This window comes from Phyllobates terribilis, unplaced genomic scaffold, assembly GCF_046119375.1.
Source record: "Phyllobates terribilis strain yellow unplaced genomic scaffold, ASM4611937v1 Scaffold_5__5_contigs__length_657084704, whole genome shotgun sequence".
Classification (NCBI taxonomy): Eukaryota; Metazoa; Chordata; class Amphibia; order Anura; family Dendrobatidae; genus Phyllobates; species Phyllobates terribilis.
The window spans coordinates 154,419,346-154,435,815 of record NW_027362765.1 but is presented as its reverse complement, the minus strand read 5'-3'; the positions used below and the strand labels follow the sequence as shown (position 1 = coordinate 154,435,815).

At 39.8% G+C, this 16,470-nt stretch overlaps 1 protein-coding gene across 1 annotated transcript; it reads left to right on the top strand.

Annotated features, from left to right (window-relative positions):
- Window positions 1-1,331: 1,331 nt before the first annotated feature.
- On the top strand, window positions 1,332-9,580 carry DLX3 (distal-less homeobox 3). The gene is made up of 3 exons (XM_073683236.1): window positions 1,332-1,786; window positions 5,463-5,653; window positions 8,578-9,580. The coding sequence occupies exons 1-3, from the start codon at window positions 1,459-1,461 to the stop codon at window positions 8,875-8,877; spliced, it is 819 nt and encodes a 272-aa protein (XP_073539337.1). The 5' UTR covers window positions 1,332-1,458; the 3' UTR covers window positions 8,878-9,580.
- Window positions 9,581-16,470: the final 6,890 nt, after the last annotated feature.

The window sequence follows — 16,470 nt, the reverse complement described above, 5'->3', positions numbered from 1 at the left end:
GCTTCACTTTTCCTTTCAGGTTTGGTGCAGATTTAAATCTCTCAATTCTTTCAGAGTTTTTGCTGCAGATTTCACTCATATTAAGGAGTAGGTAAAAATCTGCACCAAAAACCCATCAAATCCGCTGCAAAGCACCAATTTTAAGCTGTGTTTTTGCTGCCAAGAGATGCAGAAATGGGGCAGAAATTTTTGCACCAAATACTTTTACGTGTGCTCATACCCTAAAAGTAGGTCTTTAATGGTGCCAAATTATCAGAGATTCTGGATTATTGGATAATTATCAGAATATCATCATTGGTTTTCTCTGCTCAGTCTTTTTGTACAGGTCGCAGAGGAGAATTTATGGACGGTATATGAGTTTATAGTTTGGCTACAGATTAGAGTCACAACATGATCACCCTCACGCATCTATGAGGGGTGGCACAGTGGCTCAGTGGGTAGCACTGTTACCTTGCTGCACCCATCAGGACAACATCTGCATGGAGTTTATATGTTCTCCCTGTGTTTGGGTGGGTTTCCTCCGGGTTCTCCGGTTTCCTCCCACACTCCAAAGACATACTGATAGGGAATCTAGATTGTGAGCCCCAATGGGGAAGGTGACAATGTCTGTAAAGCGCTGGAAGTATGATAACACTTTATAAGTGAGTCTAATAAATAATTATCATAAGGTTCCAGGTGGGGTCCGTACATGGAGTTATATTATAGCTGTGTATTAATTGCTCCTATTCTGCACTGTAAACAATTGCCAGATTATCAAATGATGAATTGATCACTGATAGCATTAATAAGTGTATTACCATAAATATATACAATTAGGTGTGTATTATGTGTTTGCCTCTAAATATGTAAATATTCATTTCAGCAGCTATGTAACTGTGTAGCAGAGCTGAGTCGGAAAGTCATGCTGATATAATATGTTGCATACTTTTTACATGGGACTGCGGGCCAACCATAACTCACCATAAACCAAAAAAGGAGCAGTTAGACAACTTCAGCTCTGCTACATCTGTCGGATCATTTATTCTTGGATACAGTGTATATTTAGGCAGAGGTTTCCTGCTGCTGCCCCCGCAACACTGTAACGTGTTGCCACTTTATATAAACATTTGCACTGGAGAATATAGTATATATATATATATATATATATATATATATATATATATATATATATATGTATATATATATATATGTGTGTATTTGTGTTTTTTTTTTCTTTTTGCACTGACATGAAGCTGAGCCATAAATATAGAGCTGGTTTAGAAATCTGTTTTGCCTGGAAGGCTTTCCTCCTGGAGCCAATAGGAATGTGAGACCCTCCCTTCTCTGCCCTATAATTATGGAGTAGAACTGGTCTGTGGAGCTTTGGTTTGGTTTTATTGTACTGGGAGAAGTGCATAAGGGCTCAGCAGGGATGTGTGTGTGAAGGTCTGTTGGGATCTCTCATCTTTCTTACGTAACATGAGTGGGACCTATGAGAAGAAAATGGCCGTATTAACCGACCTGAGCACCTCTTTGAGCTGCCACTCCAAGGACTCGCCCACCCTACCAGAGTCCACTGCCACGGACATGGGCTACTACAGTGGTCCAATGGTCGCCAGCCAACACGAATACTACCAAAGCCAGGCGAATTATCAGTCACTCAATCCGTACAACTACCACCATCATCCCCAATTCAACCTGAGCGGGCTAGTGGGATCTGAAGGCTTTATGCCCAAGGACGACTATCAGTATGGAGGTGGATACCGCTCCTATGGACATTACCGAGAACCTCCAGCTCCAGAGTCAGGTATGTAGAGTTGGGTGCTGCTGACATCTACCCCTTTATATGTAATGACATTAAATGACAGCCTAAAATACTCACTTGTGATGTAGCAGAGATAAATTTGTCATTTACCATAAGTTTCATCTCTATGTGTTTTGGTAATGCAGTAGGTATACCAGCCGTCGTATGTGATACTAGAGGTAGCACAAAATAATGCAGAAGGTGTACCTGCAGTCCTATGTAAAACTAGAGATAACGTATACATAGAGATGTACCAGTTGGAAAAAAACAGCTCTGCTACATCTGTTTGGAAAAAAGGTATCAATAGTATGTCAAGTATATAGAAGTACTGGAGAAAAAGAGAAGGTGTACAATGATGGCAATAAGACTAAGATATGGGACATATAAAGCGAGAGAAGGGCCAAAATAAGAACACCAAGAGGGAGAGGACCCGGTGACAGAACACCATGGGAGAATATACAGGGTAATGACAGGGCATTGTCATAGGGCATCATGCAAAAGATGGGCAACAAGAAGCTGCCAACAGTGCCAGAACAGAGAACATCGGGAAAAGGCAGAGAAGAAGAGGCAAAACGTAAAAAATCTATAAGAAAAACGCCAACAAAAAGTCACATAGGAGAAAACGTATCAAAACGTAGACTGAGAAAGAGAGGTATAGATTATATAGGTATAAGACATAAGAAGGCAGGGATTAACATCAGGTCCAACGTTACGCACGGTCCAGTGTGCACTATCCTCTTACTACAGTCATCATTCTCCCCAATTATTATACTTGGGGCACATCAGGTTCTGATATGGGGATGTGGGATTATTGGACGTTCCTGTACTTTTTTTTTATATGGAATGAAGTGAAAACTTATAAGTAATAATTGCTTCAGTGAAAATATAATAGATTTAACAGACGTATGGACCCATGCGGTACTAGGTCATGTAACATTTGCCAATAGTTTTAGCTTTGGTCTGGATCAGTGGGCTCCAACCTAATGATCATCAGCGGTTGCCGAACTATAACTCTCAGCTTGACCTGAGTCATGCTGGGAGTTGTAGTTCTGCAACTGGTGGACAGCATTAGGTTGGGAACCACTGATCTACACCATGCAAAAGTAAGCTTGTTCTAATTCCCTCATTGAAGCCATTGGGAAAAGAATATTATCACACAGTCTATCCAGAAAATCCCTATTTAAAAAAAAAACCCTATAAACTAAATAATTTTAAATCCTGGCCCATTGACAGGTAAAGCTAACAAGGATCTTTCAAAAGAGCTTTCACATTTATTTGTACTTTTTTAAGGTGGCTTCACATGAAATTATAATAGTTCTATTAATTAAAGTAAATTATTAATTTAATGCATTAGTTGATTACTAATTTTTTACTTTTACTATAACTCAAAAAATATTCGGCATATATTCTTATTACATATATATATATATATATATATTCTTCAAATATTCATGAATATAAATTTCCATTTTCATCATTTATGGAAAAAAAATAAACTATTGATATATGGGATATTTTCTGAGACGCTTGGTTGGCTTTATATGAGACATCATTACATCGATGACGTTTTTCATTATTTTAAAGGCTCCATTCCTGTGTGTGACTGACAGAAGCTTAGGAGGAAAGGGGCTTATAGAGCTCTTGCTGCCTTTCTGTCTGCCGCTTTAATCAGGGTGCATTTCTACCTTTACTGCAGATATTCTGTGATGCACCATGTCCCTCCCTTTCTGTCTCTTCTCTAATCCCAAGCTCCTGTTTACCTGTCTGCCTATATCCAGGCTGTCTGTCTATCTACTGTACATCTAAGGTGTGCAAAAAGTTGAAGACGACCAAGCTGTCTGACTTGATCTTCTTATATCCCGACTGTCTGTTTCTGGCTAAAGTTAGGCGGGTTGACTGTCGCTACTTATATCCGGGCTGTCTATGACTAAGCTGTCTGTCTCTACCAGTATTTTAGTTCTCAGTGTTATCATTAACTTATAGGATCCATGCGTACCTGGAATATCTGGATGACCCTTTTTTTGCTAAATTTTCTGTCCATGAGACATTTTTAAGACAATAATTTAGGTTCCTATTGACCTTCATGTGTGGTTTACCAGGGAAATTCTACATTGAATCATTCTCTACCTTCTGCGCAGCCTTTATTTATAATTTTAAAGTATCCTTTGGTTGTGGTGGGTATTGGTCATAAATGGTTGCATAAAGCCAAATGAAGCTTATCAGTAGGGCATCGCTCTAATGCTTCTCCGACATTATAGTGGCTTCATGTCAATAACAAGCCAATATTTTACCGTGAGGTTGAACAGTGGTGGTTATATGACATGGCATTGTGTTACAAAGAAGATGATCAAGTAATATGTTCTAGATTTAATATATCTTTTTAAAGTAAACCCAAATCTTTTCATGTCTTTCCATGAAATATGATCCCAAACTTTGAGTATTATAGAGGTTGACTGTCTATAAAATTGGAGATATTTAGGATATCCCTGGTACCTTTAGGGTTTTATTTGCTGTTATACCCCCTCATTTCAAGAGTCTTTTGATCAGTAGACCATGTTAAATATGTCAAACAATTGACTTTGTAGAGGTAAGAGGACTCAATCTCTGTGTAGACTCCATGGTTTAGGTCTTTTGGACTTATATCAGATGTGTATGCACCATTGAGGCTTGCTAGGCATATGCCTTGGGCAAAACTGCATAAGCTCAGAACTGAGATAAGATGGTAGACAGATGTGCCCCTAAGATATACTGAGACAATGACCCATAGTACTTGAACAATATTCAAGACAGGCAGGCTCAATTAGGACACAAAGGGTCTAAACAGCCACAAATTGATAGGAGGCGCACATACTTTAAATAAAGTGTAACACTTAACTTAGTATAAAGTTAGGATTTCCGACTGCAAAAAGATGTGAATTATGTATTTAAAGCACAATCAAATAAGTATACTGCAATACAGTTAAAACATCATTATACAGTTAGAAAAAGAGGGCTCATTTTATATGAGCTGATATGGACCTATGTTGTATAAGGAACCACAAGGCGTAAGTAAAGAGGACCTCTATGGTCTCAATAAGGCAGTACTTGTGGTGGGTTTTGGCCAGGGAATATGGAGTAAGCACTAGATTGAAGAAAGGAGCAGGTGATATTGAGATGTCATAGGTCAAGTGGAAGGAAATGCATAGGGAGACGTAGTAGTAATGGAGATTTGTAGATGGTCGTTCCTTAAGATATATAGAGAACGAATAAAGGATTTCAGAACAACTTGAGAAGAAATAAAATATTCAATATCAAGAAGAAGATGAGACTTTTTATGCTGATATAGCCCGTGGATAGTTAGCATTTGTAGAAGGTAGAATAACCAGTAATGAGTGACCAAAGAACCAAACGCCTCTGATAAGTAGGCAATTGTGTATATAAGTATAGACTCTGTATATAGAGAATATAAGGTAGATTGTACATTTTTTTATGACAATGATCAACTGTGATAGGTTGGGTGGCACTTATCTTGTCCTAACTCTCTTTATGAAAAGTAGTAGTAGAGGGCCCATTTGACCCATAGAAATTAAAGGTTGCATGGTGAGGTCATCCACATGGACATACCATGTATTGGTACAGTTTGTAGAGTCAAGAAGAATCTGGTGCTTCAATTCTCAACTGCCCTACATCTTCCTTGTAGTTTCCATAAAGGAGGAACCAGAAACAGAGGTGCGAATGGTCAACGGAAAACCAAAAAAGGTCCGAAAGCCCAGGACTATCTACTCTAGTTACCAGCTGGCAGCACTCCAGAGACGTTTCCAGAAGGCCCAGTACTTGGCGCTACCTGAAAGAGCAGAACTGGCGGCTCAACTGGGACTAACACAGACACAGGTAATAACAAACAAGAGTATAAAATAACACACCGTGCAACATAGCAATAAACAAAGATGTGTCCCGGCAAGTAGGGCTAGATGACATTCAGAAAGATAGGAGCACTATGACGTGCAGGTGCTTCTGAAGAGCCTTGGTCCTGCTCAAATATGTAGTAACACTATGGAGTATGTAACAATCCTATACATCAAAGTAATACTGTTTGGCACAAGAATAAGCAGTGCTGGTTACGTGATGATTGTTGTATAAGAAAAAATTAAGAACAATATTCTGGCCGAGCTAACTGGAGAATAATGTTATCCTAGCATGATATGTACATGCATAGTTGACGACCAAGAAAGGATTGTGAGACTTTTTTACCCAATAAAATAAAAACTTTCCAAGCAGAATGGATACACTATATTATGCCTAAAACAGGGCCGGAGACGGTAGAGCAAGACACATGGACTCTCTTTTTGGTGTACTTTGCCACCCCCTCGGGCCTCTGCAGCATAAGAAGCTTATCAGTTTTGCCCTTAGGGGTCCTTTAATTGACTTTTATTGCTATCTTTTTTTGTAAATAGCTCCCTCCCCCAACCACAAAAAAATTGTAATAATAATATTGAACCCTATTTATGTTGCCTTAAATATTTAGTATGACTAGAACTTAGCGGTTCCAAAACTTGATCCATTCGAACTGATGTTTGTATTATTAATCAGATTTTTCTAAAAACAAATAGGAGGAGAAAGATTTTTTTTAATTATACAGATTTGAAAGAAAATGCAAAGATAAGCGCAAAAAGAAAAAAAGTCCAAATTACATTATAATTTACATACATTTATTGATTTATTGGCGATAAACCCTAGGACTGGCCACAGACATGACTATTACTATGATCCCTCTATTCACATTCATGTTTGCTTGGCTAAATGTACACGTTTCCCTAATGAATCGAAAGGGCTAAGTGACTTAATACAACTTATGGCCTCATTCACACATCAGTATTTTTGCATCAGTGTTTGAATGCCAAAGCCAGGAGAGGAGCTTACAAAAGAAAACCTAAAATTGAAAGATTCCTGTTCTGCGTTTTGGCGACACTCCTGGTTTTGGCATACAAATACTGGTGAAATCCTGCTAAAAATACTGATGTGTGAATGAGGCCTACCTCTGGGAAAAAAAAATATTTTTTAGGAGAAATGTTTTGACCATGGTGTCATAGACATTAGACGATGGCATAAACAATCTAGTTCCAACAAAAATCTGATGTCTAAAGCCATCAGAAATGAGTCTTTCTAACATAGGTGTAGAAACATGGCTGGTGGTGCGTAACAAGTGACACCACTGGATCCCAAAGGCAGCAGAGATGTGTCCTCCACTGGCTGCGCCCAGCTAAACAATGTCAGAATATATTTTATATACTGAAATTTCATAGTACCTCATAGTGGTGATATGATGTTTTGGACCAATTTTAATTCATCCCAATTAATTGATTCGGTAGAGAGTTTGGAGACCTATGTGCACATTAGATGATCGGCTAATCCTGTTAAACTCAACATTTGTCTAATGTTTGCTGATAATCATGTGGCTCAGGTCTCATAGACATCAGCCAATGCCATAACAATCATATACCAACAAAAATCTGATGTCTAAAACCATCAGATTTTTGTTGGCATAAGATTGTTATGGTACTCATGTTGATGACCGACCAATTTTTTTTAGAAAAAATTGCTGGCAGATTTTGCGTAATAAATAGACTTGACTGCACACCAATTTTGATCAGTTTTGGTCTAATTGTTTGGAAATTTGTGTAAGTATGTAACTAAGATTACCTACTTGCATAATGTATAATATTGTTCTTGTCCTTTTTTTTTGTAAAAAAGACAACTGAGGTGTTGTAAAGGGTGGGAGATGTCAGGGTGGGGTGTTTATGGTCAGGGAGGTGGTATCCTGAGGCTTCCTCATACCAATTTACAAAACACAATGTTGCTGTGAAACTGGGTTTGGTCCTTTTGGAGAAGAGCTTGGGATGAGTCACAGGGCGGGGGAAAATCGGGACAGAGGTGTAGAGCGAGTGTGGGGGTAGGAAGGAGCTAGAGAGAAAGCAAAACACTTCCCAGAAACACATGAACACCAAGTGAATACATCTACAGAATCTGTCAGTGTCTAGAGGTCAATCCAAACAGAAAAAAGAGCATTAAAGACAGTTTGCTGATCCTGCAGTTACAATTTGGTCAGTGTTGCCTTATGCCCATGCCACTATATTTATACACTCATGTTTTTATCTAATGCTTTACAAGGTCTAACTTCATAGGAAGCCATTTCAGACATCAGTATATACAAATTCCATGCAGATGTTTTCCATGGTCAAAAAAAACTTAAGACCACCATGTTTTCCCATATTTATCATTAAATGCAGAGAGATCTATGAAGAATATCTTGTCTCTGTTAGATCTCTTGTGACAAAGAGTTGACTTTTGGGGTAGAGATGGTCATTATAGAATATGTCATTATGACAAAATTTAGAGTTTTGAGCATCACGTAGGAAATTATTTGTAAGCGATATTTCAATAGCATCATGCTGTGACAAAGGGCCAAGGCAGCCTAAAGTCCATAAGCTGTTTTCTCTTTCTTTCTGTGAATTTTAAGAAATCAAGCTGTCGATGATGGTACCTATCAGTCTTTACCAAGTATAGTTCTCCTCTTCCGAGCCCACTTTGTTGAGATGTGTGCACTTAGGGGAGGTGAACCTTCCATTGTATGAGCTAAGAATTTTAGAAAATACCATAAAAATTATCATACAATCATGAAATGGGCATTTAAAAAAAGTTTGAAATTCTCAGCAGTCTAGGGTGAATTCATACAAAATAGTTCAAAAGATAACATTTCTCTAAATTTTCGCAATTTGCAGTAATCTAATAATTCTGTTCTGACTTCTGCTCTTTAGGTTAAGATTTGGTTCCAGAACCGCAGGTCAAAATTCAAGAAGCTTTACAAGAATGGTGAGGGTCCCGGATTGGAGCATAGCCCCAACAACAGTGATTCAATGGCTTGCAATTCTCCCTCATCGCCATCTATGTGGGACCATAGTAGAAGCAGAACCCCTCAGCAGCAAAGTCTTCCTCACTGTTCCTCTCCAAGCTATCTTGAGAACTATAACCAATGGTATAACCAACAAAACCAACCAGGACCTCATCTACAGCCTCCCGATGCCTTGCACCAACCTCCACCTAATACAGTGTATTAAGTGACAGAGAAATTGACATTAGTTCAGATGGAGTAAACATGATATCACCCTTTTAAACTTTTGACTAAGAGGGTGTATTATGTCTTGTATTTGGGCTACAGACTTTATTTAAGTGGCATTGGTAAAAAGAACAATTTTGTAACATATTTTTGAAGGACAAATATCCACCCAAAGCCCATAAAGCGAGAGCCTATGGATTACCATAAGATGGAAAAAACTATTATGGATACTAGGTCCACTATACCACCACATCTTATGTGACCTGATTCCTTAGCTAGCCTGGACATGGTAAGGTCTATCACCAGGAGATCCAGAATTTCCTTTTTGAAGACATTCTGACCAACCCAAGTCATGAACAAGTCATGCTATTGTAAGCACGGTGTAATGGAGAACGTCAGGACTCTTGAGACGCATGAGACACTGTACGTCCAATGGAACCTACGTTTCAATGAAAGCTCAATGATTTTGTAGAACTTTGCTGACAGTTTTTATTCCACCACATAAAGTGACTTTGTCATATTTAATGAGAATTAATGAGGCAATTTTAACTTATTTTTGTAATATTTTTGGGAAATGTATGAAAAAGCAGGGGATAAAATTTCAGATTTAAATGGAGGGTGGCATGAGTATGTTCATGTGTGAATGCAAATTAAAATATTGTGTTGTGCTGAATAAGCAGCAGATTTTCAAGTGTTGTGAAGGTCTTTATTTCTTATATTGTTATACACTCTATAGTGTGTTCTAAAGGGCTATCGCCAGCTAGAAGCTTCTGAGCCCCAATGCAAATAGTGTAACAGGACCTCAGCTTACCACGTGTGATGAATAATACTGGTGGCTACTTATGTGGCAAAGGGGCTAGTGAGCTCTCTCAGGCAACAATGTCAAAGTATGATTGCTAAATCTGTAACTTTTATATATATACTTTTGATTATCTTGTTCAACTATTGCCCATTTTTTTTTATTTCCCCATAAATGTCATGAGACCTCATGTATCACCCTCAGTAACCAATCAGAGTCCACCTTACAGTTTTTGAATGAAGTTTTGAAAATTAAAGTTGAACTGTGATTGGTCTCAATTAGCTACTAGGCCACACTTAGATGTTTCTTTGGTCATTTATTTAGTTGTAGGGGGACAGCATGCAGGTTGTTGCAGCCCGGCAAGCCTGAAAGTCACAACTAGGTCACAATTCTCTGAGACAGCGTTGATGTAAGCAAGTTGCCTGGAAATAAAAGTAACAGTGAGGATCCCAGGAAAATGGATCTTCCCATTCATTTTTGTTATCGCAATCACCAAATGATACAATTTTTTTTCCTATTTGCCATTAGCCCACATAGTGCAATATACGAGTAAGGGCTCCCACCACCATGTATATCGGATGAGTACTATCCAGTTTTTTATCCGATAGCACACTGACCCATGTTATTCAGTGAGGCGGGGCAGATGGCCATTTTTTTGACTAACAGAATCTGTCTAAAAAAAATCTCAGCATGCTACAATTTGACTCTGAAGTCGGATGAGACTCACCCATTGAAGTCTATTATGGGTGCGAGAAGAAAAGCGGATGCCACAGTATGGCATATGATTTTTACAGATACATTGCAATTCTAGAAAATAGAAAACTATAAATGGTCCTGTAAATGATCAATAGCTGCTACTGTAAAAAAAATGGATTGCATGCAGATGACAAGTGAGAAAAAAATCATCCCACTTTTCTGGATGAGAATGGGACCGATTCTTTATACTGTTGTGTGACCCCAGAGTGGCCTCTCCATGGAAAACTAAAATGAGTATGGCTGAAATCTCGTGTTGGGTCACAAGATAAATTTCCATAAAATTGCTGTTGAAACTTTAAAGGGTGTGTACAATTTTGCTTTCAATTTTGCTGTTGGCTGTTATCCATCTGAACTAAAAGATGAACTTACTATACAAAAAATCTTGACATTACTTGATTACAAAAATATGCTGTTTTATGTGTACAGCTGCTATGAAGATAGATGCGTATCCATGGATACAGACTATAAACAAACTGCATAGTCTAATCCTGCAGTTGTGTGTTACAACACTTCTTCCGCTTCTGCTTGTTAGCCAGCAGACAGTTTAATGCGAACCTGTCGGCAAGATTTCAGCTTTCAAACCACCATCAGCTAGCTAATCAGGATGGTGATTTTTGGGGCAGATTAGGTAAAATGGAGAAAAATAACTTTGAATCCAGCACTGAAATGGCAGGAAGAAGTACCTCTGAGAACACCCCCCTTCACTGCTCATGCACCGGATGCCATTGGAAGTGGCTTGTGATGACGTACATGGCCTTTGGGACATCAGTCAGGCCTGTTCGGGTGGGAGCTCCACCCATGGGACTTCTTACTGTCTTTAAATATATAGTTATTTTTTCTCCCTTTTGCCTAATGTGCCTGAAGAAAGAACATCATTATTGTAAACCTGTCAGTTAACCTGGATAACAGGTTGGTAGTGGTTTGTGGACCTAAATCCTGCTGACATGTTTCCTTTGTGAGTTACAGAGTGATTTAACAAGTAACTGTAGTGTCAGACTACACAGGCTTTTGTTTGTAGTCTGTAACCATGGAGACACACTGATTTTCATAGATGTATTGTAGAAATAACCCAAATTTTCTGCAAAAGTATACACCCTAAAAGCAACCTAATAAAACTGAATTCTCCTTTTCGAAATAATTACGTGGAAATGTCGATATACAGGCTTGTTATTGATATAATATTAGAATATCCTGGAATTTGGCTCATACTGTTGATGCATGTAATGTATGATTGGGTGTCTGTGCATTCCTATAGACTTGGGGTGGTCTAGATGACTCTGACAGTTGAGTCGTGCACAAGTTCCCCTTTGATCCAGTCCAGAGGAGGCAAGTATTATCCAACTTTCTGATTTACCCTTTAGATAACTGTAATTTGAAGAGCTATGTCCCCCAAGTCCCATAGGGCTGAACAGAGGAGAGGGTTCATGTTTTTTCAATGGAAAGAGGGGAGCAGCTGCCAGACACTTCTAGAGACAAGATCGTACTGGCCTGGACAATCCTGCACCCAAACATGGGCATTTGAGGTATATACTCAGCAGTTTCTGGGGGTCGGGACTTATCTTGTTTTCACATGACAACCCTTTTATCACCTACACACTTATTAATCAGTGTGGGTCCAAATGCTGAGAACCTCACTGATCGTCAGAATGGGAATTTTTGACGAGGCACAATTATTCCCATTAGGATGGAGCGCAGGTTGGATGCCCAACTGGACGCCCAATCTATTAATTTTCTATGAGGCTTTCAGAAAAAGCAAAGTGCAGTGCCCAGCAGCTTCATAGTGAGTGTATGGAGCAGTGGTCGAGAACACAAAGTGATGGTCCATTCTAAATGGGATAAAAGTGCCCCAGTCTGCTGTTTGGTGCAGGTCACAGTGTTCCAACTCCCATTGATCAATTTGGTAACTTGTTTACACCAGACAACCAGTTTAAATTTGGCATTCTATATTTTGGTAAAAGGATTGGAGGAGAGTCCGGGGGCCCAATACACATTAAATTGCAGACTGATTTTTCTCTGATCTGTATGAGGGCCTTTATGGTATCTTACATCTCTTTTACCTATGTGATGATATCATCAGTCCATATCTAGGGACCAAGATATCTAATGAATACCTGATGATAGAATGTCAATGTCTTTCTGTATCATAAAATTGGTCTGCTGGCACAAAATCCCAACTGTATATACTGTGGTCACAAATATATATATATTCAATATATATACAAGTGCTTCTCACAAAATTAGAATATCATCAAAAAGTAAATTTATTTCAGTTCTTCAATACAAAAAGTGAAACTCATATATTATATAGAGTCATTACAAACAGAGTGATCTATTTCAAGTGTTTTATTTCTGTTAATGTTGATTATTATGGCTTAAAGCCAATGAAAACACAAAAGTCATTATCTCAGTAAATTAAAATACTTTATAACAACAGCTTGAAAAATTATTTTAAAATCCGAAATGTTGGCCTACTGAAATGTATGTTCAGTAAATGCACTCAATACTTGGTTGGGGTTCCTTTTGCATCAATTAGTGCATCAATGCGGCGTGGCATGGAGGCGATCAGCCTGTGGCACTGCTGTGGTGTTATGGAAACCCAGGTTGCTTTGATAGCAGCCTTCAGTTCGTCTGCATTGTTGGATCTGGTGACTCTCATCTTCCTCTCGACAATACCCCATAGATTCTCTATGGGGTTAAGGTCAGGCGAGTTTGCTGGCCAATCAAGCACTGTAATATTGTTGTTTTTAAACCAGGTATTGGTACTTTTGGCAGTGTGGACAGGTGCCAAGTCCTGCTGGAGAATGAAATTTCCCTCTCCAAAAAGCTTGTCGGCAGAGGGAAGCATGAAGTGCTCTAAAATTTCCTGGTAGACGGCTTCGCTGACTTTGGTCTTGATAAAACACAGTGGACCTACACCATCAGATGACATGGCTCCCCAAACCATCACTGATTGTGGAAACTTCACAGTAGACCTCAAGCAGCTTGGATTGTGTGCCTCTCCACTCTTCCTCCAGACTCTGGGACCTTGATTTCCAAATGAAATGCAAAATTTACTCTCATCTGAAAACAACACCTTGGACCACTGAGCAACAGTCCAGGTCTTTTTCTCCTTGGCCCAGGTAAGACGCTTTTGGCATTGTCTATTGGTCATGAGTGGCTTAACACAAGGGAAGCGACACTTGTAGCCCATGTCCTGGATACGTCTGTGTGTGGCGGCTCTTCAAGCAATGACTCCGGCAGCAGTCCACTCCTTGTGAATCTCCCCCAAATTTTTGAATGGCCTTTTCTTAACAATCCTGTCAAGGCTGCGGTTATCCCAGTTGCTTGTGCACCTTTTTCTACCACACGTTTTCCTTCCACTCAACTTTCTATTAATATGCTTGGATACAGCACTCTGTGAACAGCCAGCTTCTTTAGCAATGACCTTTTGGGCTTATCCTCCTTGTGGAGTGTGTCAATGACTGCCTTCTGGACATCTGTCAAGTCAGCAGTCTTCCCCATGATTGTGGAGCCTACTGAAACACAAGGGACCTTTTTAAACACATAGGCTGTGTGCCCACGATGCGTTTTTTAAGCGTTTCCTCAGCGGCAAAAACGCTGCAGAAACGCTTAAAAAATACATGTTAGAAGGCCTGCCATGTTCCCCAATGATAATCCGCATGTGTTCTGCACATGCTGCGGAAATTTCCGCTGCGGATTATCATTGCGGTAAAAAACGCAGCACTACCAATTATTTTGCGGAAGTGCTGCGTTTTCGCCGCCATTGACTTGCATTGAAACGCATGGATTACGCATCTGTAGATGCGCATTCTATGCGTTCCAATGTGCGGATGGTACCCGGGTGTGGAGGACAGGAGACTCTCCTCCGGACCCGGGTACCATAGAAACTGTGAAAAAAAGAATAAAATAAAAAATAAATGTTATATTTACCTTCTGACGGCCCCCCGCTCTCCTTGTCTTCGCTAGGCGGCAGCTCGCGATGGACTGGAGGACCTGCGCTGACGTCATAGTCATGTGACGGGTCACGCGACGCTGACGTCGACAGGTCCTTCAGTGTACCGCGATCTGCCGGCAGCCAGGAATGAGCGAAGCAAGACTGCGGGAGCCACCGGAAGGTAAATATAGATTCATTTTTTTATTTTTAAACATTCTTTACGGTCACAGTATATAAAACCATGCCGTTTGCATGGATTTATATAGTGTGACCAAGTTGACAAGCACTTTCCAAGTGATGCTAAAATCGCTTGGAAAGCGCTTGTCAACCCGCATGCGGAAATGCATGTGAAGAACGCTTCACATCCACATGTCCCTGGCAGGAAAAACGCATATAAAATCCTCATGTACAATCCGCATGCGTTTTTTCTGCCAGGGGAGATGCAGAAACGCTCAGGAAAAATCCGGAGCATTTCTGCATCGTGGGCACATAGTCTTAGGAAGCCTTTGCAGATGTTTTCTGTTAATTATTCTAATTTACTGAGATAGTGACTTTTGTGTTTTCATTGGCTGTAACTAGTAGTGAGCGAGTATGTTCTATTAACCCATTCGCCGAGTATGCTCGGGCCGAGCTCCGAGTATTTACAGCTGCTCGGTGATATGGTTGAATCACTCCCATGTGCATGATTTGCGACTGTTTGACAGTTTTATTACATGTGAGGAATGTCTATTTCTTACACATTCCTCACATGTAATAAAGGTGTCAAACAGTTGTAAATCATGCACACGGAGCGATTTAACCTTATCACCGAGCAGCTGTAAATACTCGGAGCTCGGCCCGAGCATACTCGGACAGAACATACTCGCTCAACACTAGCTGTAACCCATAATCATCAACATTAACAGAAATAAACACTTGAAATAGATCACTCTGTTTGTAATGACTCTATATAATATATGAGTTTCATTTTTTGTATTGAAGAACTGAAATAAATTAACTTTTCAATGATATTCTAATTTTGTGTGAAGCACCTGTATATACAGTACAGACCAAAAGTTGGGACACACCTTCTCATTTAAAGATTTTTCTGTATTTTCATGACTATGAAAATTGTACATTCACACTGAAGGCATCAGAACTATGAATTAACACATGTGGAATTATATACTTAACAAAAAAGTGTGAAACAACTGAAAATATGTCTTACATTCTAGGTTCTTCAAAGTAGCCACCTTTTGCTTTGATGACTGCTTTGCACACTCTTGGCATTCTCTTGATGAGCTTCAAGAGGTAGTCACCGGAAATGGTCTTCCAACAATCTTGAAGGAGTTCCCAGAGATGCTTAGCACTTGTTGGCCCTTTTGCCTTCACTCTGCGGTCCAGCTCACCCCAAACTATCTCGATTGGGTTCAGGTCTGGTGACTTTGGAGGCCAGGTCATCTGGTGTAGCACCCCATCACTCTCCTCCTTGGTCAAATAGCCCTTACACAGCCTGGAGGTGTGTTTGGGGTCATTGTCCTGTTGAAAAATAAATGATGGTCCAACTAAACGCAAACCACATGTAGAGTCCATCCGTTCACCTTTTCTGCGTCGCACAAAGACACGGTGGTTGGAACCAAAGATCTCAAATTTGGACTCATCAGACCAAAGCTCAGATTTCCACTGGTCTGATGTCCATTCCTTGTGTTCTTTAACCCAAACAAGTCTCTTCTGCTTGTTGCCTGTCCTTAGCAGTGGTTTCCTAGCAGCTATTTTACCATGAAGGCCTGCTGCACAAAGTCTCCTCTTAACAGTTGTTGAAGAGATGTGTCTGCTGCTAGAACTCTATGTGGCATTGACCTGGTCTCTAATCTGAGCTGCTGTTAACCTGCGATTTCTGAGGCTGGTGACTCGGATAAACTTATCCTCAGAAGCAGAGGTGACTCTTGGTCTTCCTTTCCTTGGGTGGTCCTTATGTGAGCCAGTTTCTTTGTAGCGCTCGATGGTTTTTGCAACTGCACTTGGAGACACTTTCAAAGTTTTCCCAATTTTTCGGACTGACTGACCTTCATTTCATTTCTTAAAGTAATGATGGCCACTCGTTTTTCTTTACTTAGCTGCTTTTT

Bases quoted from the DNA above. Each gene is read 5' to 3' on its own strand.
- DLX3 (XM_073683236.1), top strand. From the start codon at position 1,459: ATGAGTGGGACCTATGAGAAGAAAATGGCCGTATTAACCGACCTGAGC. The intron at 1,787-5,462 runs GTATGTAGAGTT...TCTTCCTTGTAG, and splicing joins ACCTCCAGCTCCAGAGTCAG to TTTCCATAAAGGAGGAACCA. The intron at 5,654-8,577 runs GTAATAACAAAC...TCTGCTCTTTAG, and splicing joins TGGGACTAACACAGACACAG to GTTAAGATTTGGTTCCAGAA.